The 23847-nt window shown below is 42.6% G+C and overlaps 2 protein-coding genes across 8 annotated transcripts in view; one reads left to right on the top strand and one right to left on the bottom strand.

The window, feature by feature from the left end:
• LOC139420383 (ferric-chelate reductase 1b) overlaps positions 1 to 15714 on the top strand; it is a 61230-nt gene extending 45516 nt beyond the window's left edge. For 5 of the 6 annotated variants that reach the window (XM_071170429.1, XM_071170430.1, XM_071170424.1 and 2 more), the window contains 15 exons: positions 9616 to 9811; positions 10168 to 10322; positions 10578 to 10672; positions 10852 to 11005; positions 11155 to 11337; positions 11529 to 11627; positions 11805 to 11955; positions 12383 to 12496; positions 12689 to 12804; positions 13003 to 13089; positions 13974 to 14071; positions 14191 to 14249; positions 14451 to 14594; positions 15150 to 15217; positions 15331 to 15714. In XM_071170429.1, the coding sequence (XP_071026530.1) occupies positions 9616 to 9811; positions 10168 to 10322; positions 10578 to 10672; positions 10852 to 11005; positions 11155 to 11337; positions 11529 to 11627; positions 11805 to 11955; positions 12383 to 12496; positions 12689 to 12804; positions 13003 to 13089; positions 13974 to 14071; positions 14191 to 14249; positions 14451 to 14594; positions 15150 to 15217; positions 15331 to 15423 (1812 nt within the window). In that variant the 3' untranslated portion in view covers positions 15424 to 15714. Of the gene's footprint in view, positions 1 to 7241; positions 7330 to 9615; positions 9812 to 10167; positions 10323 to 10577; positions 10673 to 10851; positions 11006 to 11154; positions 11338 to 11528; positions 11628 to 11804; positions 11956 to 12382; positions 12497 to 12688; positions 12805 to 13002; positions 13090 to 13973; positions 14072 to 14190; positions 14250 to 14450; positions 14595 to 15149; positions 15218 to 15330 lie in introns of all 6 variants that reach the window. The other variant, XM_071170426.1, reaches the window with a different exon arrangement.
• Positions 15715 to 15732: 18 nt separating this feature from the next.
• Positions 15733 to 23847, bottom strand: part of LOC139420378 (palmdelphin b) — a 36244-nt gene continuing 28129 nt past the window's right edge. For both annotated transcript variants that reach the window (XM_071170416.1, XM_071170417.1), the window contains 3 exons: positions 17242 to 19354; positions 17011 to 17102; positions 15733 to 16872 (listed from right to left, as the gene is read on the bottom strand). In XM_071170416.1, coding sequence (XP_071026517.1) covers positions 16792 to 16872; positions 17011 to 17102; positions 17242 to 19354 — 2286 coding nt within the window. In that variant the 3' untranslated portion in view covers positions 15733 to 16791. The remainder of the gene's footprint in view (positions 16873 to 17010; positions 17103 to 17241; positions 19355 to 23847) is intronic.

The raw sequence follows: 23847 nt of genomic DNA, 5'->3' as shown, positions 1-23847 counted from the left end.
TGCTGTTCACAAATGCTCTTCATCCAACCTCACTGAGCTCGAGCTGTTTTGCAAGGAGGAATGGGAAAAAATTTCAGTCTCTCGATGTGCAAAACTGATAGACATACCCCAAGCGACTTACAGCTGTAATCGCAGCAAAAGGTGGCGCTACAAAGTATTAACTTAAGGGGGCTGAATAATTTTGCACGCCCAATTTTTCAGTTTTTGATTTGTTAAAAAAGTTTGAAATATCCAATAAATGTCGTTCCACTTCATGATTGTGTCCCACTTGTTGTTGATTCTTCACAAAAAATACAGTTTTATATCTTTATGTTTGAAGCCTGAAATGTGGCAAAAGGTCGCAAAGTTCAAGGGGGGCGAATACTTTCGCAAGGCACTGTATATGGTCACCTTAAGGAGTAAGAGTAGGCTCCTCGAGAGAACATTCTTGGGCAAGTCATGAGAATACTCCTTGTTGTTATCTGTGACAACCAGCTCAGTTTTTCTTTATCTGTAACAGACTGATGAGGTAAATTTCCCTTTGCTTCTTGAATGTCCTATATCTTGAAAACTTGACTGCTGAATTGCAAAACATTTTGTAACTGTCTCAATAGTAGACTAACAAAATATCAAAAGATAATTATTTTGTAGATGTTTCCTTTTAAAGGGCAATTCCATCACTTTTCAACCTTATTGGTTATCTCCATCACAAAACAAATGTCTACATATTTGAAAACGGCACATTTTCTATGTTTTGTGTAAAAATAAAAAAAGTTCTACATCATGCGAAGCCAGAACCCTCTTTCTAGAAACTCAATGTAGGTTTTGAAAACACTTTTTGCTCTTAATCTTACCCTGTGATGACGCAGAGAAGCATTTTATAGGATCTTTCTTCTCATAGAAATGCTCTGTTTTCAGATATGTAGACACTGGTTTGGTGCGAGGGCCATAACTAGGGTTTGAGTTTTAGTGAAATCCGGAAGGAATAACTTAAAAAAATATTTGTTTGAAGTTAATTTACTGCATTGCTATACAACAACAAAAAAGACACGTTACAATGCTATTTGGAGAACAGCAAACACAAGAAAAAATCACCCCAGCCATTATCACATTGGCTGCTCTAGATTCATTCACTTCTGTCGATTTACAAAAAAACACAAAGCCTATCTATACAATTGTAATGTTATACCCTTGAAAGAGGGGAAATATGATAAATGATTCACACTGACATGTAGCATCAGCGACGAAACAAAAACATGACATTTTTAGGACTCTTTTGATTGCATTTTAATGTAGTCCTATAGGGAAGATGTTCATACTGAAACATATCTTTTTTATGTTCCTAACATGTTTGATGAGATTAGTGCAGAATTTCTCAGGGGACCACAAATGGGGCGCAGACCCCAAGTTTGGGAACCACTGTACCAACCTCTGTCTCTGTGCTTGCTTCCTCTGTCTCGTCTCTCTCTGCTTTAATAAAAATAAAAATATTTATTTCACCGTTTATTTAACCAGGTAGGCCAGTTGAGAACAAGTTCTCATTTACAACTGCGATCTGGCCAAGATAAAGCAAAGCAGTGCGACAAAAACAGAGTTACACATAAACAAATGTACAGTCAATAACACAATAGAAAAATCTATGTACAGTGTGTGCAAATGTAGAAGAGTAGGGAGGTAAGGCCATGGACGTGAAATAATTACAGTTTAGCATTAACACTGGAGTTGTCGATGTGCAGATGATGATGTGCAAGTAGAGATACTGGGGTGCAAAAGAGCAAGAGGATAAGTAACAATATGGGGATGAGGTAGTTGGGTGTGCTATTGACAGACTAGCTGTGTCTGCTCTGACAGCTGATGCTTAAAGTTAGAGAAGGAGATATAAGGCTTCAGTGATTTTTGCCATTCGTTCCAGTCATTGGCAGCAGAGAACTGGAAGGAAATGCGGCCAAAGGAAGTGTTTGGCTTTGGGGGATGACCAGTGAAATATACCTGCTGGAGCGCATGCTATGGGTGGGCGTTGCTATGGCGACCAGTGAGCTGAGATAAGGCGGGGCTTTACCTAGCCTAGACTTATAGACGAACTGGAGCCAGTGGGTTTGGCGACGAATATGTAGTGAGGGCCAGCCAATCGAGAGCATACATGTCGCAGTGGTGGGTAGTATATGGGGCTTTGGTGACAAAGCGGATGGCACTGTGATAGACTACATCCAATTTGCTGAGTAGAGTGTTGGAGGCTATTTTGTAAATGACATTGCCGAAGTCAAGGATCTGTAGGATAGTCAGTTTTATGAGGGTATGTTTGGCAGCATGAGTGAAGGAGGTTTTGTTGCGAAATAGGATGTCGATTCTAGATTTAATTTTGGATTGGAGATGCTTAATGTGAGTCTGGAAGGAGAGTTTACTGTCTAACCAGACACCTAGGTATTTGTAGTTGTCAGAACCGTCCAGAGTAGTGATGCTAGTCGGGTGGGAGGGTGCAGGCAGCAATCGGTTGAAGAGCATGCATTTAGTTTTACTTGCATTTGAGAGCAGTTGGAGGCCTCGGAAGGAGTGTTGTAATGGCATTGAAGCTTGTTTGGAGGTTTGTTAACACAGTGTCCAAAGAAGGGCCAGATGTATACAGAATGGTGTCGTCTGCGTAGAGGTGGATCAGAGAATTACCTGCAGCAAGAGCGACATCATTGATATACACAGAGAAAAGAGCCAGCCCGAGAATTGAACCCTGTGGCACCCCCATAGAGACTGCCAGAGGTCCGGACAACAGGCCCTCCGATTTGACACACTGATCTCTAGCTGAGAAGTAGTTGGCGAAGCAGTCATTTGAGAAGCGAAGGCTTTTGAATGCGGTGATTGACAGAATCGAAAGCCTTGGCCAGGTCGATGAAGACTGCTGCACAGTACTGTCTTTTATCGATGGCGGTTATGATATCGTTTAGGACCTTGAGCGTGGCTGAGGTGCACCCATGACCAGCTCGGAAACCAGATTGCATAATGGAGAAGGGTTCGAAGTGGTCGGTGATCTGTTTTGTTAACTTGGCTTTCGAAGATTTTAGAAAGGCAGGGCAGGATGGATATACTGTAGGTCTATAACAGTTTGTTTGAGAGGGGGATGACCGTGGCAGCTTTCCAATCTTTGGAGATCTCAGACGACACGAAAGAGAGGTTGAATCAAAAAATAATAATAATAATCAAAGCAAATTTGATTGGTCATATACACATGGTTAGCAGATGTGATGTTCACCCATAACTGCGTGGCCATGCACACCTGGAACTCAATCATCGAGTTTGCAGCCGACACTACAGTGGTAGGCTTGATTACCAACAATGGCGAGACAGCCTACGGGGAGGATGTGAGGGCCCTCGGAGTGTGGTGTCAGGAAAATAACCTCACACTCAACGTCAACAAAACAAAGGAGGGCCTCCCGGGTGGCGCAGTGGTTAAGGGCCATCAGAGTCCCTGGGTTCGCGCCCAGGCTCTGTCGTAACCGGCCGCGACCGGGAGGTCCGTGGGGCGACGCACAATTGGCCTAGCGTCGTCCGGGTTAGGGAGGGCTTGGTCGGTAGGGATGTCCTTGTCTCATCGCGCACCAGCGACTCCTGTGGCGGGCCGGGCGCAGTGCGCGCTAGCCAGGGTTGCCGGATGCACGGTGTAGCCTCCGACATATTGGTACGGCTGGCTTCCGGGTTGGATGCGCGCTGTGTTAAGAAGCAGTGCGGCTGGTTGTGTTGTGTATCGGAGGACGCATGACATTCAACCTTCGTCTCTCCCGAGCCCGTAAGGGAGTTGTAGCGATGAGACAAGATAGTACAACAATTGGATACCACGAAATTGGGGAGACAAAGGGGTAAAAATTCAAAAAAAACAAATGAGATGATCGTAGACTTCAGGAAACAGCAGTAGTGGAGAATATGGAAAGTTTTAAGTTCCTCGGCGTACAACATCACGGACAAACTGAAATGGTCCACCCACTCAGACAGCATGGTGAAGAATGCGCAACAACGCCTCTTCAACCTCAGGAGGCTGAAGAAATTTGGCTTGTCACCTAAAACCAACTTTTACAGATGCACAATCAAGAGCATCCAGTCGGGCTGTATCACCTCCTGGTATGACAACTGCTCCGCCCATAACCGTAAGGCTCTCCAGAGGGTAGTACAGGATGCACATTTCTGTTTGAAAAAGCTAGCCTTAGCTTTCCTAACAGACTGAGTATATTGGTCATTCTCCGAGAGTAATTTTTTGTTTGTTTGGGATGTCTGTAGACACATTAGGAGTCGTGGGACGGTTTTAAAATGGCCTTTTGTCTGGCATCTTGCAAAACATAGTCGCTTCTAGACTATTTGCCTATTGAGCCGACTGTGATCTTGGGTAGTTCGTTCCGCGTTTCCCTCGGCCTGTTCCGCGAGAGTGCGGAGTTAGCCATTTAAGAGTGGTGAATGTGCTGTTAAAAAGGCAAATCCAGGGGACGCAGGCGAACATAACGAACAAACCACTGTTCATGATTCCACTCTCTTGCAAAGCGACAGGTACGATTAGAACTCAGTCAGATCAAAAAAATGAGCATTCTGAGCTTTGATCAACGCTGGGAGCAATATTTAGATGTTGACCCGTAATTGATTTTGCTTTATTTTGTACTTTGTTACAGCTTGAATTCAAAATGTATGATTTAAAAAAAAATGTTTTACCCATCTACACAAAATACCCAATAATGATAAAGTGAAAACATGTTTTTAGAAATGTTGGGAAATGTATCTAATTTTTTGGACATTTATAGAAAATGAAATGCAGAAATATGTCATTTAAATAAGTATTCGTACCCCTGAGTCAATACTTTGTAGAAGGACCTTTTGGTGGTGATTACAGCTTTGAGTCATCTTGGGTATGACTGTATCAACTTTCATTTGGATTTGGGAATTTTCTTCAATACGTACTACCCTCTGTGGTGCCTTGCGGTCAGAGGCCGAGGATTTGTCATACCAGGCAGTGATGCAACCCGTCAGGATGCTCTCGATGGTGCAGCTGTAAAACCTTTTTGAGGACCATTGCCAAATCTTTTCAGTCTCCTGAGGGGGAATAGGTTTTGTCGTTCCCTCTTCACGACTGTCTTGGTGTGCTTGGATGATAGTGGGAAGAGTTTGTTGGTGATGTGGATGCCAAGGAACTTGAAGCTCTCAACCTGCTCCACTACATCCCCATCGATGAGAATGGGGGCGTGCTCGGTCCTCCTTTTCCTGTATTCCACAATCATCTCTTTATTCCACTGTTGTCATCAGCAAACTTAATGATGGTGTTGGAGTTGAGCCTGGCCATGCAGTCATGAGTGAACAGGGAGTACAGGAGGGGACTGAGCAAGCACCCCTGAGGGGCTCCCATGTTGAGGATCAGTGTGGCGGATGTGTTTTTACCTACCCTTACAACCTGGGGTTGGCAGGTCAGGAAGTCTAGGATCCAGTTGCAGAGGGAGGAGTTTAGTCCCAGGGTCCTAAGCTTAGTGATGAGCTTTGAGGACAATATGGTATTGAACGCTGCGCTGTAGTCAATGAATAGCATTCTCACATAGGTGTTCCTTTTGTTCAGGTGGGAAAGGGCAGTGTGGAGTGCAATGGAGATTGCATCATCTGTGGATCTGTTGGGGCAGTATGCAAATTGGAGTGGTTCTAGTAGGGTTTCTGGGATAATGGTGTTGTGAGCCATGACCAGCCTTTCAAAGCACTTCATGGCTACAGACGTGAGTGTTTACGAGTCGGTAGTCATTTACACAGGTTACCTTAGTCCCTGTCCCCAAGAATACTATGGTGGTCTGCTTGAAACATGTTGGTATTACAGACTCCGACAGGGAGTGGTTGAAAATGTCAGTGAAGACACTTGGCAGTTGGTCAGCGTATGCTTGGATTAAACGTTCTGGTAATCCGTCAGGCCCAGTGGCCTTGTGAATGTTGGCCTGTTTAAAGGTCTTACTCATATTGGCTGCGGAGAGCGTGTTCACATAGTCATCCGGAAAAGCTGATGCTCTTATGCATGCTTCAGTGTAACTTGCCTCAAACCGAGCATAGAAGTTATTTAGCTCGTCTGGTAGGCTTGTGTCACTGGGCAGCTCTCGGCTGTGCTTCCCTTTTGTAGTTTGTAATAGTTTGCCAGCCCTGACACATTTGACGAGCATCGGAGCCTGTGTAGTAGGATTCGATCTTAGTCCTGTGTTGATGCTTTGCCTGTTTTGATGGTTCGTCGGAGGGCATAGCGGGATTTCTTATAAGCTCCTTGAAAGCGGCAGCTCTACCATTTCGCTTTGTGTGAATTTTGCTTGTAATCCATGGCTTCTGGTTGGGGCCTATACGTACGGTCACTGTGGGGACGACGTCCTCGATGCACTTATTGATAAAGCCAGTGACTGATATGGTGTACTCCTCAATGCCATCGGAAGAATCCCAGAACATATTTCAGTCTGTGCTAGAAAAACAGTCCTGTAGTTTAGCATCTGCTTCATCTGACCACTTTTTTATAGACTGAGTCACTGGTGCTTTCTGCTTACATTTTTGCTTGTAAGCAGGAATCGGGAGGATAGAGTTATGGTCAGATGTGCCAAATGGAGGGCGAGGGAGAGCTTTGTACGCGTCTGTGTGTGGAGTAAAGGTGGTCTAGAATATTTTCATTCAGGTTGCACATTTAACATGCTGATAGTAATTTGGTTAAACTGATTTAAGTTTCCCTGCATTAAAGTCACCGCCCACTAGGAGCGCCGCCTCTGGATGAGCGTTTTCCTGTTTGCTTATGGCGGAATACAGCTCATTTAGTGCGGTTTTACTTCCAATCTCGCTCTGTGGTGGAATGTAGACAGCTACGAAAAATACAGAAACTCTCTAGGTAGTTAGTGTGGTCTACAGCTTATCATGAGATACTCTACCTCAGGCAAGCAAAACCTTGAGACTTCCTTAGATATCGTGCACCAGCAGTTGTTTACACAAATGCATAGGCCCCTGCCCCATGTCTTACCAGAGGCTGCTGCTCTGTCTTGCTGATAGAGTGTATAATTTGCCAGTTGTATGCTAATGTCGTCGTTCAGCCACGACTCGGTGAAACACAAGATATTACCGTTTTTTTAATGTCCCATTTTGAAGGATATACATGCTTTCAGTTCGCCATATTTATTTTCCAGCGATTGAACGTTCACTAGCAGAACGGAAGGCAAGGGCAGGTTAAGTCACTCGTCGCCTGATCCTCACAAGGCACCATAATCTTTTGCCTCAATCTCAGTTTCCTTCTCCAGCGAATCACGGGGTTTGAGCCTGGTCGGGTGTCTGCAGTATATCCCTCGTGTCCGACTCATTGAAGAATAACTCCTCATCCAATTTGAGGTGAATAATCCCAGTTCTGATGTCCAGAAGCTCTTTTCAGTCATAAGAGACGGTAGTAGCAACATTATGAACAAAACAAGTTACGAACAACGTGAAAAAACGAACAAAATAGCAGGATTGGTTGAGAGCCAATAAGACCGCAACCCTAACCTCCGGCACCATCATCTGTACACATAGGTTGACAATACACAGGTTGACAAAAAATGTGGATCAATTCAGTTGTTTCAGAGTCCCGCAATAAGAGCTACAACGCTAATGTTCTATGGGTGTCACTGAGTAGACTGATACCCCATGTCATTGATACACAATCCATAGGTAAGGCTGTACAGTGAAATAAGTATGCCCCCAATGCAATTCTAAAGTATAATACATCCAGTGTGATTTCAACTGATTTTTGTCAAATTAACAAATTGTCTTTTGTTGATTTTATCTAACAACATTCCGACCTTGTTTAGCATGATCTATTCAATTATGGCGTAATTATACTATTTGTATTAATTTGCATTACTGTCGATGACATACTTTTATTTTGAAGGGTAACCGCAAAGTCCACTATTGTGGCTAATCCTTATTGTGGCTAGCTTCACATAGATGGGTCCGACCACCATTAATCAAATAAGAACTGTCTTGTAAATTCTGGTTATTTTAGATGATTACACCTAGCTATATAGTTAGCAAACTATAGCTACTAAAACAGATTGTCGTTTTGCTATGTTTTTGGGGAAGAACATTGTTTGCATCCATGCGCTAGCAAGGTTTTTTTATTGACCAGCACTGTGGGTGCGCGAGACAACTTTACCAGCATCATAGCATACGCATCGATGAATCAATATGACATATGAAGTGTAATAACTACCTAAAAGTATGAACGCGTTAAGTTAAAATGTGACATGCAGTCATATTCAGGTCCTGATTGGTCAACAAGCTTAATTGACAAGTGAAATGTTATTTGACACGCAAAGACCCAAAAGGGGGTTCCATAGAATGAGAAATCCTGGTTGAGAATGAAACGACTGAACAAATGAACAATGAAACAGCACAGCAAGTAAATGAAAGAAATATAGGTTTTGATGATGTTTTACTGGTAATGGGGATATACGTAAATGCCAAGAAAATGTATTTTTGTTCTCTGTGTGTGTGTGTGTGACATTTTTATTTAACTAGGCAAGTCCGTTAAGAACAAATTTCTATTTACAATGCCGGTCTACCCCAGACGACGCTGGGCCAATTTTGCGCCGTCCTATGGGACTCCCGATCACGGCCGGATGTGATACAGCCTGGATTCGAACCAGGGACTGTAGTGACGCCTCTTGCACTGAGATGCAGTGCCTTAGACTGCTGAGTCCGTGTGTGTGTGTGTGTGTGTGTGTAACTATTTAACTGTCCTAGAATGCTTAAAAGGCCATTAAAATGTTAAATATCTGTATTGGGTTTTTTTTGGAAAGGAAAATATCGGTATCGGCCAAAAATGTCATCAGTGCATAAAACTAAAACGAACCATGGCAGAGCTAGTGCCTGCAAAAAGACGCCATTACTATAGCTCTCTATTGGACACATCAAACATTTTTTCACAATGAGCTATCGATTTGAATTTATACAGTTAGAAATTCCTTGGCTTTTAAAGACTGCAAAAGGCATAATTGGCTGACCTTAAATCAAATGCTAGTCTAAGAGTAATTATTGATATGACTGTGAGCGTGGACCAAACAAAGTAAGGTGAAGGTGAAAGACTCCTTGCATATCTCCAATCACAATGGCTATTGTGATGTTATAAATACTGGGGTAATCCTCCAGCATAATAGGTAACATTTGGGCTTAGATTAAGTAACATGTAGACAATCAAATCGGTGCAATAGCAGGAGTATAAGGAGAGACATTAGCCCAATTAGGCTTAATGGAATGCCCACACTGTGCAAGGATGGCGATAGGCCACATCCTCACACAACTGTAAATCGGAAGTCAACTAACATTTTCCTCTTCCCACTCTTTCTTTATGAAGTGCCTTCAAATAAATTCAATATGGTTTTTCATCCTCTCTGGCGCCATACTGTAGGCCTATGTGTAAGCTATTGAGTAGCCTAAGAATCATTTTGTCTTTTGGAAAAAAAATAATTAAAAAAAATGTTTTTAAAATTGCAAGCTAGCTGAGAACCAGAATAAGCAGAGGTCTACCCATGACCTAAAATACCATTAGTCAGTTACAGTATGTTGTATGACCCTGAACTCTCATACAAACTCCATCTTCATAACCTTCATTATAACCTCTGTATTGTCTTGTCTTTCCAGATGCCGGTTCCACATCTCCTGTTAGTGGTGGTGGCTGTGTGTTTAATAAAGACGGCCTCTGGCTTCGCCAATGGAAAAGTGTCTCTGTCGTGCGGAGATATGACACCACGGCATGGCCATGACTCCAGCTCTAAACCTGCCCCTTATAACATCACCCTGGACAAACCCACATTCAGCCCTGGTGACCATATCACAGGTAGCCTACTATATATTTGTTTCTGTTTTTTTATAGGGATATTGCTGTTCAATATCAACATTAGTGTTCACATCGGTGTAAATGTGTCCGAGTTAGCAAAAAAGCAAATTCTCATCCATAATCCCTGGAATATTTCAAAGAGCATATTTAACTGAAAAAGTTTTGTATTCTAGAAACCATCTCCTGCCAGTGTGCCGTTGAGCAAGTAAATTAACCCCAAAACTGCTCCCGGGGGTGCTGCACTGTGTCTTACCCATTCCTCCTACCTCTTTGTGGGTGTGTGTATTTGTGTGTCTCGGGGGGTTGAGACAATGGAAAAATGAAAATGTCTTGAGTTTTTTGCTTTCTATTAACAGTGACCTTACGGGTTGTTCCCACATCTGGGAGCATCTCCTTCAAAGGTTTCCTGATTGAAGCGAGGGATGCTGGGAACCCGGACGGTCCCGCTGTTGGGTCATTCAGCCTCCTCAACCCTTCTGAGTCACAGCTCCTACATTGTGGCCACACACAGGTAGAGATGATGTTACCCGACCTCAATTATATACTACATGATTGCTGGAAACACAAGCTAAGTATTGTAAAGCTCTGGCTGTCTGGAATTACTATTCGGTTGCGTTTGAATATCATGCCGTCTTCAACAACCTTCACCAGCCATATCATTAGTAAAACAGACAAGATGCTACTTGTCTCAGCCACACACCTCCAATGGAGTTAGTACTGTGCAAGATAAGTTTATTGTATGATAAGCAACCCTGTCATTTTGAAGGGATCTGCAGTAAGCCACACCAGCAAATCCAAGAAGACAGAGATACAGGCCGTGTGGGAGGCTCCAAAAAACCCCCCATCCGGTGTCCAATTTATGTGCGTAATTATCTCCTTTATTCTCATTATGCCAATCGCTAAATGTGATATTTTTCCATTCTATTGCTAAGGTGTTGTTGATGCTGTACTGAATCAATGCTGACAGCTATGTAAGTTGCTGTGGATAAAAACAATCTTCTGCTAAATGACTTAATAATATCATTATATTGTTGTTTCAGGGCCACAGTGGTGCAGAAGTATAAAGTCTACTGGGTGCAGATCCCAGGGCCGGTGGTGTCTCTGAATGGGGCGACTGGGGTTCCACCACCAAACCCCACCCCCACCACCACTACTGCTGCTGTGACCACAACTCTGTCTGCGCTGACCAGACCTGTGAGTCACTCACCACCAGGATTGTCTCTAAGTATAGAGAGAAGAGACTGAGGATGAATCAGCATAATGTTTACGCTGACCGACAGGCTGTGGATGATGATTAGGTGTGGTGGTGATGGAGAATTTAACCCTCTCCCTCTCTTCCTCAGTTCAGCTCAGAGGGTTGTGGTAGGAGTAAGTCCTGCCTGCGTGACCCTGTGGGATGCGACCCAGGCAGAGACCCCCTGTGCTTTTTCCTCTCCTTCACTCCAGAGGAGCGGACTGTGCTGTTTGAGCTCAGTGGACCAGCTGATGGATACCTGTCCTTCGCCTTGTCGCTGGACAAATGGATGGTTGGTATGACCCCAGAAAGACTACCAAAGAAGTATTCTATAACCACTTGGAGCTTGTGTGGACTTAAATGATATGCCAAATCTCGGGCTACTATCTGTGGTATTTCAATATGGCATGTGCACAGTGAGATTTGTTTTATGAAGCCATACAATATAATTGTAACTCATTTGAGTTTTGTATTTATGTGTAGGGGAATGATGATGTATACCTGTGTGTGAGAGATGGGGACAGTGTGGACATCAATGCTGCATATGTCTCTGGCCGAGCTCACCCTGAATTGGCCTCTGAGGTATACACAATTTATGTTTTGCAAAGTTCTGATAAAAATATGAAATAATAGTTCTGTGAATGTTTTTTTTTTGTGTTATTTGTGTGTTGCTTGTTTGTTTTAGATGGTTGTTTCATAGATTGACCTCTATAGTTACCTCACTGATCTTTGACCTATGACCTTTTGTGTTCTCTCCAGAATGTTCTTTCAGACACAGCTTGGCAGCTGGCAGATGGGGTCATTCAGTGTCGTTTCCGTAGAGACATACTCCTCCCCCGTCAGATTGAGAGCAGGTTCAGCCTGGACCAGAGCTACTTCCTGTTCATAGCCCACGGGAGGGCTGAAGATGGTATGACCATGTGTCTTTATGTAATGCTTTTCCTATTTGTTTACCAACTTTTGGTGTTATACTATAGTCTCATACATATTATTGATTATTCCTATTGTGCCAGATATATATTGTAGATGCTGGTACTGAACTTGACATCTACTGTGGCTAGATTAAACATTCCTGACCTCAACCCCTCATTGTTGACTCAGGTGTGGGCTAGGCTGTGCCAAGTGTTTTGAACGAGCTCACTGCTGTTTTGTACGTGAGATTTCTGGTTTAAGCTGTGATTATCTAGTACAGTAGTCATATGTGTGAATCACGTGCCAATAATAAAACATTGGTAAATAGTTCCAACATCTATTTACCACAGTGCTTAACTGGCAGTGCTGGATCTAGTGTTGGTCCCAGACATAGACATTATCTTCATCCATCCATCCATCTTAAGGTGTGATCTATAGACATGACCGGCAGCCTCTGATATCCACTCATCAGACAGTCATCACAGGTCTCCCCGAGAATCTAGCTGGCTCCAGGTCTCCCCTGCTCATTAAGTTCCATGGTAAGCCTGTAGTTTACAGAAAGATAAGCCTTTTATGACCTGCCTTGTTTGAATAGGAAGTGTTGCAACAAAGACACATTTCATTACTTAATATAACACGCGTTTAACACTTAAGTTCCATACACTTGTTTCAGTATATGTCTGGCTCATACAAACACAGAGAACTAAGTGTGTATCCCTCTGTATCCCCAGGTGTGTTTATGCTTGTGGCCTGGATGACGACAGTGACCACAGGGGTCATCATTGCACGCTACTTCAAACACGACTGGCCAGAAACGAGACTATTTGGACGCAGGCTATGGTTTCAGGTAAAGACGATTTGTTTAAAGTGTTTTGTCTTGATTAATATATTTGGTTAATTCTTAAGGCTTGTTATCAGAGATGAGTTAGTGATGGATAATGCTCAAACCACCATCTTTCTGAATTTCCTCCTGAAAACAAGTGTTATTTCAACCCTATTTTCACCATGGTGATGATGATGTAGGATTTTGTGAATGTCTCTACAGGTGCACCGAGCCTTGATGACCCTGACCGTGCTCCTTACCTGTGTGGGATTCTCACTACCCTTCATCTACCGAGGCGGTTGGAGCAGGGTAAGACTGGAAATACCTCCCTCGGTCATCACCACATGCTACACATCTGACAGTCAGTCACTCCATCTGTCTGTCTGTATTTCTGGCTGGCTGGCCATATATTGTGTCATTATAATTTAGCTGCTTGAGTGCCTGTGAGGTGTGTGTGTGTGTGTGCGTGTGTGTGTCTTAGAATCAAATTTATTTGAATGTCTGTCTTAGAACTGAATCATCACCACTCAGCTGTGTGTCATGTTCTCCCTTTTCTCTCATGCTGCCTCCTCCACCAAGCTGTCTGTCTGCCTTAGTCATTCTGGCCCTGCTGGACAGAGAAGGACAAGAGCGAGAATGTTGAGTGCTGTAGTTGAGCCAAGTAACCAATTATCACTAACTTACAAAGCTGAATAACTAGCATTACTTCAGCGTAAGCATGTATGGGAGAACAATAATTTGTTGGAGTGACATTGATCGATGGTTGAAATTATCTGCACCTGTTTATCTTTTTAAGGAAGGCTTTTTCAAGCGTTTGTCCACTTTGCGTCCTGCCAAAATATATATTTTCATTTTGGTGCTATTCCCCCCAGTGACCATTTAGAGGTCACCCTTCCCTTCAAGTGCTACAGAGTCAGCTGGAAGACCAATTTAGTATAACCGCCAAAAATTCCAAGATATTTATTTTATTTTGAGGTTGACTGTATCTTGTGTGCCAATTCAATTCCTGTTATTTACAGGGACTTCTGCACCCTGTATCCATCGAGTTGATCCTCTCCTCTCTTATCTTCCACTGTTGTTCAGAGGTTTCTGTAGTGTTGTTCTAGTGTTTGCTCAGATACCTATAGTGTTGTTCACCTCTACTGTGTCTAATTCTGTACTGTAATACTGTTGCTCTGCGCTGTCTCCATCAGCATGCCGGCTCCCACCCTTACCTGGGCTGTACTGTCATGGCTCTATCTTTTATCCAGCCTATCATGGCCCTCCTCAGACCCGCCACAGACTCCTCACGGTACAACCTAAATCCCCCTACAGTGATCCGTTTCTGAGATCCGTCAAACATGTTAGCTATCTATATTGTGTAGCAGGATCCAGGAATCAACTGTGCTGTATTTTACGGTCTTTCCACAGAAGGTACATATTCAACTGGATGCATTTGGGAACAGGCACTATTGCACGGGTACTTGCAGGTTAGAGATTCATCTTAATCTTAACAATGTTGACATGATGATGAAGACGATTATTATCTTGATATACGGATAATGATGCCAACAATAAAAGCAATGTTTAGTACACTGACTGCAACTGCAGCAATGGTGTATCCAAACCTAGTGATTGCAACAACCTTCTCTACCCTGTCAATCATAACCCCAGTATCTCTCCTGTTGTAGTTGTGGCCATCTTCCTGGGTATTCAGCAGCAGGCCTTGCTTCTCCCTGGCCCCTGGTCCACTGGTGTCCTGGCAGGCTGCATTGTCTGGGGAGTCCTGGTAGACCTGCTACTTGAGTTCCACAGTAAAGTAGTCATCGTAACAGGTTGGTTTCGTTTGATTTATTCAGGTAAATCTTTTTAAGAATGAATGATTATTGACAATGACAACCTTCTCCATGCTGTTCTTTCCTTTCCCACTTCCTATTCTTTCCAACAATTGTTAACTTTTAATATGTCCCTGGTTCTGGAACCACTGAATTAGACCTTATAACAATGTAATTATTTGACTGTTCAATAATCAATGTTGTTTTGCTTGGAGGGAACAAATCAATTACACAGTCGGATTCCATTAAGCATAGAAGAGAATTGAAAACAAATTGTTTGGTGCGTGGGCAGGAATGCTAAGCAGGTTTAAATGTCAACAAAAAAAAACACTAGTCTTCATAACGACAGACTTGAGTATGTAAAATCATTTTTCACTTGTTGAGATGTCTTCCTTGATTACAGTACTACGTATTTCTCTTACAGTAATGTGTGTATATAAGGTTTAAATATATATTAAATTGTTATTTTCAGGGATGTAGTAGTCACACAAAGCCAAATATCTCTATGTATTCAGAATACTGGAACTTTGTGGTAAATCTCTAACCTCTGTACAGGGAGGACTCTTGCTGAGGACGAAGATAAGATTCTGGGTACTCACTCGGATAGTGAGAGACAGAGAAAGGTAAGCTTGAAATAAATGTATAAACTATATATGTTTTGGATATATTTTTGAGAAGTGTTCTTTTATAATAAGTTTGTCCACACTGATTTTATTTTTACTCCAATTTCTTTCAGGTATCTCGATTCAAAAAGATTGTCTTGGCTGTGTTCCTCGTGGGAAATGTTGGATTTTTGTCTGTTCTCCTAAACACAATAAGAAATGTGTGACTGGGAATCACATACTCCTTGTTAGGGGTCATTGTAGACAATAATAGTATAGATGATGTATTACTTAATTAAGCCATGTTGCTCTTTTTTACACACTACTGCCATTTCCTTTTTAAGATTCCACTGAACATATTAAAACGTGTGTCCTTAAAAAATGCTACATGGATGAACAACATTTGTATTTAAGAACTAAATCTGTCTGCTGATTTGAATAAATATGTTACATCATCTTAAGATACTCTTTATAAGTCATTCCCCCGTCATTAAAATAAAGACTTTTGAACAAATGTATTCATACGTGGTATTTATTGTTGCACTAATCTATTGAACACTTGCAGTAAGAATACAAGGAAAATCACCTGAAAAATAATGTAATAAAGTGGCCTCTCTCTTATTTTAGGTAATTTCCTTACACAATTTCAAATGCTAGCAAGCAATACTGGTGATTTTTTCTGTATAAGCAAAACAGTAACAAGTAAGCATACAAACATACTTAATGAAACAATGTCAATTATTTTTTGTTTCATGAACTCTATTATCAGCGTTAAATGGCAATTCTCAAATGGAGCTTGTTTAATACTCTGCCTCAATAATTATTTAAAAGCAGAAACATTTTCCTCCTTTGAAAATTGTAAACATCTGACATTTGTAGGGAAATGCACAATATAGAAAAGTTTTTTTTATTTTTTTATACGTTTTTTTTTAACTCTTTTCCTTTTTGATTCTGGAAATAGTATTTTATTTTAAACATGGAATCCGTAATAAGGGAAACGGCGCCACTGGCTGCCCATCGTCGTTATTGTTTTTAAAGTATCGCAAAAGGATGTGGCGGTTTCACCATTAAGGATTCCAGCTTTTAAGGGAATGTTAAAAATGTATTTCAATCAAACATGATTTCACATGGTGTATAATGTCCGTTCAACATATCTCAGATTTCAGCAACTGATTGAATATATTTTTTGATACAAGTTACATGTTATAGAATTGTATCATACAGTATGTTATATGCCCACACCAATATTTCTGGAAAACACAGTACGAAAGTACAATAAATATAAGCTTCTTTCCTTTAGCAAGACAATACACCAAAATATGTTTTCAGATTTGCTCACATTAAAATTTCATAAAATGTTAGCATCTGTGGACTAAACATTACATTAATTTACATTCAGGCATCTTGGCGGGCGAACACACAATACTATTTCCTGGCACTTGGACCAGAGAATTGATAACATTACAGAAGCAGCAAGTGTGGTTAAATGTCGCAACATGAAACAAACATGAGTTTGCAGCACTGCATTAAGTCTAACTCAGCTGAAAGTGGACCGACAATATTTTCACCAGTGACTGCGGGTTGTACTCTGTTCTTCACTCGGCAAACTCCCCAGCCTCCCAGCGCAGCGCCAAGGCGCTCTTACGCCTTCCTCCGGCTCCATACACCTCAGGAAACTGGGAGACAATCACCTGATTTGAGCTCCTGTGGCTTTCTTTCAATGATATTTATGCTTTACATCAAATGCGATATTGACACTTGAAGTGTCAATTTGTCAGTTGTATGATAACACAACAGAATTTTGGTTCACTTACTCTGTGATCACAGGATAGGGCTGAGCGATCCATCTTGTATGCAGTTTTCATTGGTGATGATGGCGAAGACTTACACTTCAGTGGCGCATCAGCTGAAATTTGGTCAAGACACAATGTTTTCAATTGGTTGATATTCATAGACAAAAGCACAATATGTTCCGGCTTAGTTTAAGAGTAGGGTCAGAAGTTCTTCCTGACCAAATATATGAGACAAACTTTGTATAAACTTACCTTCAAACGACAAGCTGTCCATGAGATTCTCGGCCACTAGGCCTGTGTTGTTGTACATCCCTTTCGGATAGATGTTCGCTCTTTCTTTCTTCAGCTCCTCTTCGCGCTGTTTCACCATCTTGATCTCCTCGTCCACCAATGACAGCTGGCTCCTGGAGCGCAGCTTGAAGAAGGGGTTGTTGAGGAACGTTGAGGAGCACTCCTGGCCCAGCTGCTCACAGGCCGTGTTCAGGCAGAACTCTGAGGCGCTCCTGATGATCAGGTTGGATGTCTCTAGGATGATGAAGTTGGCATTGGAGGTTTCATCCGAGTGCCACTCGTTAGCTCTGGAGGTGTCTCTGGCGCCATGTCTTGGACTTCCTTCCGGTTCTAGTATAATGATGCTGTTGGCAGGCAGATCGTGTTTCAGTGGCCCCTTTGCCGGCGAAGACGTAATAATGAATGATGGAGTAGTTTTGGATCTGGGTATGTTGCAGCTGCCGTCCTCCATACTCTCAAACGTCTTCCTCTTTTCGTCAACCTCCTGACATAGCTTCGCTGGGAGCAAGATGACTGGCTTGGCATTTGTCTGAGCACATTCTGTAGGTTTCGTCCCATTGGAGAAACCCCTGTCCCGCTTAAAGCTGTCTTCTCTCTCCATGGCCAGGCGGATCTCCCTCTCAATGGAGGTCTCTGGGAATTCTTCATAAGGGGACCTGTAGCTGGAATCGCCCAGGCCTGAGTCCTCTGAGCAGGGGCTAAACTGGGTGTGGGGATACTCAGCTCCACCCATAGCCAAATTCTCTAGGCTCGTGTCTCTCGTCTTGGGCCTGTCAATGTTCCTGACTGGAGTGTACATGAAGCTGTGGCTGCCCATGAGGGGCCCACACTGCTTTGTGGTGGGTGACAGCACCAAGTTCTTGGTCTGCTCTTCCATCTCCCTCCACTGTTTCCGGGCCAGCTGGAAGTCCACATGCTCTGTGCTGACGTTCTCACTCTTGGTCTCCTGGATAACGCAGAAGTCCTTTGGAAGCTTCTTGTTGGGATCTGCCTTGCAAGATGTATTGTGCCTTGAACCATTGCCATTTCCCTCCTCGTCTTCAGAGATTTTGGACAGGCTTTGGAGCAGTGCTGCAGGGTTATATGTCACTTCCTGTGCAATACCAGTGAGGTAATCTGGTTGCTCCAACACTTCCAGTTCCTCTTCCTTTGGTATCTTCACTTGAACTTCCTCCTCGTTATCGTCATGGTTGTCAACGTTTTGCACTTCAACCTTTTGGACGAAGAGATCCTGTGCACTCAGTTGGAGGCTATCCAGATAGTCATCATCGTCCTCATGGTTGATCGAGGAGGAAAATATCGCCCTCCATTTATTTGCTCCATCTTCACTCTCATCGTCTGAAGAGGCCTCTGCTATCTCAACACGCAGGCATTCATCCACCTCGTCTGGGTCCAGACCATGACAGGACTCGTTGGAGACATCCGACAGAACCTCCTCTCTGATGTACTGTTCTAGTAAAGACTCCTCTGGGACATCACTGATGTAGTTTTCTAATGGGCCATATTCAATCTCTTTTGTGTCTTTATCCTCACCATCTTCATCATCCTCTGGGTTGGACACAGTATCTTCAGGCTGTTCTAGTTCTTGGGTGTCCTGTCTCTTACGATGAGCTTCGTTCTCATACACACTGTCAACACTTGACGGTGTGTCAGAGACAGACGAAGTGATGGATTCGTTTCGGTTGAGTTCTTCATGGCTAGACAAAGCCTCCTTTCGAAATGGGTTACCTGTGCAGAGCCCGTTTCCTAAGCCGTCAAGCTCATCGATCATACTAGCCGGTAAATCTGCTAGAATTTCTAGCAACGCTTTCTTTCCTATGGATTCTAGTGAGTCAGCCTCTAAACAGACTTGTTCCTCTTCTGTTCCTCCTAAGCCCTTTTTGTTTTCAGTTGAGTCAGTGAGCGAGAGTTCCTTTTCATAGGCAATTACGCTGGTCATCTCCGTTTGTTCACTGGTCTCCATGGTTACTGCCTTCGGGAAGGATCTGGGTTCGTTTGGATTGTGATTCTGAGGGTTACTGCAACCTTCGTTCAGTTCTTTACCATCCGTCACACTTGCCACAGCGGTAGCTCTCTGAAAGAAATGAAAAGGTATTCACCCGTCAGTAAGGGAGATTGGGAATTGTTACAGTGTTACATGATATTCCCTCACTGAGTGCAGTATCGCTGAGTTTGGCACTTTTGTATACGAAAATCATTTTCTCTTTTCCCTCTGTAGCCTTTCTCTAGGCTTTAGATTGGTTTGTTCTTCCTCTCCTTCTTTCCCCCTTCTTACTTAGTTGAAATGTATCTGTTATATTGTCCCCTTATTTCCCAAGTGATAGGTAAAGCCTTTTCTACACAGCTCCTTTCAGCCAAACAATAGACCTTATTACAGTGACCTGTATATCACACAGAACAGACAGCAGATCATTTGTGAAGAGTTTTTGCTTGATTCTAGATCTAGGTAAAAGGGTTTGGTATTCACTCAGAAATATGTTCATAAAATGGCAAAAACACTTTTCTACAGAGTCTATCTGAATCCTGTGGAACACATAAGAAACCAATCCAAGCAAATCCTATCTTTGTCTTTTCCCATCTATGGCCACTTTACAATTTGTACCAAACACATTGAAAACAAAACAGAGAGGATCACATGTAATTGCAGAGGGGTGGACTCATCAAAGTTGTTTGTTTACTATTGCAGTGAATTGACAAATTGGGTTAATCCACAGTGAGGCTGAACAAGAACACCAGTCGTACCAGCTGAATTAGATGGCTCTGGCTCCGGCTTATATAAGACTGCAGGATTGACTATCACCCACGCTGTGTGTGTGTGTGTGTGTGTGTGTGTGTGTGTGTGTGTGTGTGTGTGTGTGTGTGTGTGTGTGTGTGTGTGTGTGTGTGTGTGTGTGTGTGTGTGTGTGTGTGTTATTATACACTACTTCTGTTCTGTGTGTGTACACCCGCAGACCCCCCCAGCATGCCCAAGGGTAGTGGTGTCCCCATGTCGCCGCTCAGCACCACCACCATGGGAGAGACAGGAAACTGACTGCTGATTGGTGTCATAACAAGGGAAAAACTTAGATAGAAAAACCGTGACAGGCTGGGCAGAACACACAACACATGCATTTCCAGTCAATTAACCTGAGGAAATGAATTCGTTTGCTTTTAGAAATGTAATGATTCTTAAAAATGTTATAGTTGGAACTGTTTGTGGTGAATTTGAAATTTGTTCTGTGCTCTGAAATTACTGTGAAAATAAAAGTATTTTCTCAAACAGTATTTACATGTCACATTTGTGATTTATGCTATCCACACTTTACTGTGTATAGTTTAGACTTTTTTTCTACGGATGGTGATTCATTATCACCTACTTTTCACACACCACCCAGGGATTGATTAGATGCCAACACCAAAACTGACTGTTTCAGTGGAATATACAGCGTCTCCATGACGCCACGCAAGTCAGGTGTCTTGCTTTGATTTGATCAGGGAAACAGTGTTTTCCTTCTCATCTTAACTCCATCATTCCACCCACGGTTCTGCATCTATGACCGGACAAGCTAATCAAAAGCATCTCTTGTATCCTATCCGTTGTGTAAAATGTGTTGTACATCGTGAGGCTGTTTCCCAGACAAAGATTAAGCGTAACCCTGGACTGAAAAGCACATTCAATGGAGATTATCCGGGAAACTGCCACCTAAATGTTCAACCTGGGTCTTTGCCAAGCCCAACTCCAGAGAAAGGCTCACATCAAGCACTGAGCTGTGGCTTCTTTCACACCAAAGCTCGGAGTATTTAACAGCTCCAAACAGCAAGGACTGCCAACAGTCATTCATAATGAGACCATAATCCTCATCTATCCTATGACTTTCTTTACAACTGTCACTGTAGGCAAATTCCTTTGTGTTGTTATAGAGCTGTTGCTACAAAAAAAACACTGTGAAACAAGATTTTAATTGTGACTGTTATTAGCTGTTATTGTCAGGATTGTTTTGTTTGGATGTTTTGACAATATGTCAGACAAATCAAATCAAAACATATTTTGTGAAATAGCATAACATATTTATAACTTTATATTTCTTCTCCCTGTGAATGTGTTGAGATAATAGTTTAGTCATTCAAAATATTTCTTAGGTGGAATAATTTGGCAAGGCACAACAATATGATATCCTGCCTCCATTGTCAGCTCAACAACATCTCCCAGATATTTCTCTATCCCTGCTTGATCAGAACCAGATAGCTAGTTCAATGCAGTCTGTATTGCGTAGCTACAAACAGCAGAGGTGATACAGGGCTTAAGGTATTTCCGCTGGTTGACAGCACCACTAACCTTCCTCTCTTTTCTTCCTGTCACCGTCATCATTTTGAACCATCTAATCCCACACAAATGCTACACAAACATTCCTCGGCGACAATACAACGGGGCAAAGATGGATAAAACAACGTTTCCTTCTGTCCAAGGTCTGAAATAGACACATCATCAAGCCAAACACAAAAAGCCATTAAGTCCAATCAAAAATAAGACAGAAGTGCTGAGCACCATGGCAACCCCCAGTAGTCATACCACTTAGCACACAGTTTGAGTGCACAAACTTCCACCACAGTCTCACAGGCTCTCAGGCATGAGCTGTCGTGTCCTAAGTATCTGTATGCAATAAAGAATGCAGCGTCAATGTGAGATTAGCATCAAGCACACAGAAAGAGAGACAGAACTGATGTGTTGGAACGGAACGGAACATCATAGCCGTAGAAATATAATCAAATGCACATGACCCTATGGTACCTACCAGAAGCTTCCAACAGATGAGCCAGAAGGAGATCATCTTGATCTTACTGGTCCACAACAAACACCCAACATGGACTCTGAGTGACTGTGTGTGGTGCGATGGGAGAAAATACCCGGCCTTATTGATAACTGACCGGAGGTGTTGATCAGTGAATGGTACCCATGTTGAAAGAACTAGAGGGGCACTCTATTGGCAGAAATGCCATTGTGATGAGGTTGATGCTGGAGATGGTTGTTCCTCAGGCTACTTCCTAATCACGGATGTGGCTACATGTTATGGTGGTGTCCTAGTGCACTCCCAGTCACTGAGTGGCCATTGAGTGCCCCTGTGTAATCCATGGACTTTTAGCAAGCCACTCAATAGGTGACCAAGGTCATGATGGGATTGATTTTAGCCTGAATGGTGGCATCATGGAGATATTTTCTGCAGGGAATGAGATTGAAAGCTGCATGTGGTATTTGTGATGTGTTGTTGTTGTTGTTGTTGTTGTTGTTGTGTGTTCCCAGCTTGCGAAGCATCATCCAAATTACACATCAACTAAATGCCACGTTGAATTCTGAAGTCGCTTGCATGTGCGTCATTCGTAAGTGCCTGCAGGAGGCAGGATGCTTGGCAAAAAAAGCTGTTGTACACTCTGCTTATTAGTTTCAAGGCTGTTCTCTATACAAAAGGAACAGTAGCTGTGAAGTTCAGGAACAGAACAGGCTCGGTGAAAAGAGACATGGTGTACGTGGGTGGGTTGGAAACATGGAGAATGACCAATGATGTATATAAACCCAGAATTGCTCATGCTATGTATTGGCCATTAAGAGGCTTTGAACTGACCGGTCGGGCATATTGTCACTGGAATTCTACAGTATTTTGATTAAATGTTTATAGTCAAAATTGTAAGTGTATTTAAGTATTTTCTTGTTTTAGTGGGGACAGTAACATTTCGTTTTCAGGTTTAACTCATATAATATAATTTAACAGTATGCATTAGTGTGTGTAATAGAATAAATGTGGCCAAAACTAATGTAGACATTAATAAATGCATTTAGCTTCCAAAATATTTGTACAATGACGGGGCTTCAACACAGTGCCCCCCCATGAGTCATCTAGTGTATGGAAATCATTGAGGACGACCTGAAGGAAACTAGTGTGATAGAATATTTCTAGGAAACCTTGAGCCCTGCAAGGTTTACATGTTCATCTCGTCCGAGGTTAACATATTGAAACACCCAACATTGACAATAAGAACATGAAGTCTGTCCTCTGGTGTTGATAGGTCAAATTCTCATGATTACAAACGTCAATAGTAGTGACATCTTAATTTGACGGAAAAATGTGGTATAGTGATTTTTTGCCGGAGATTGTGTAACTAATACATGTGGTGTCTTCCTGCACTTTTGAGAACACTCTACACTGCTAGCTTGTTCACTATTACAAACGTCAATAGTAGTGACGTTCTAATTGGATGGAACTACATTTGGAGCTTTTGTTGCTATGCACTGCTAGCTAGTGAGGGTGATGTCATTATCATTTTAATTTATCAACGGGACTTGATACAGCTGTAAGAGTCACAGCCTCTATAGTAGGAGGTTAGAGAGGGTGTGTGTGTGTGTGTGTGTGTGTGTGTGTGTGTGTGTGTGTGTGTGTGTGTGTGTGTGTGTGCGTGCGTGTGTGTGTGTGTGTGTGTGTGTGTGTGTGCGTGCGTGCGTGCGTGCGTGCGTGCGTGCGTGTGCGCACCTGGCTATCTCCCCGGGCTGGAATGACTAGATGGAGTGGTGATGATGGAGGCCTCTTCAGCAACTCG

This window comes from Oncorhynchus clarkii, chromosome 11 (assembly GCF_045791955.1).
Source record: "Oncorhynchus clarkii lewisi isolate Uvic-CL-2024 chromosome 11, UVic_Ocla_1.0, whole genome shotgun sequence".
Taxonomy (NCBI): Eukaryota; Metazoa; Chordata; class Actinopteri; order Salmoniformes; family Salmonidae; genus Oncorhynchus; species Oncorhynchus clarkii.
This window is presented reverse-complemented; position numbering and strand designations above follow the sequence as displayed.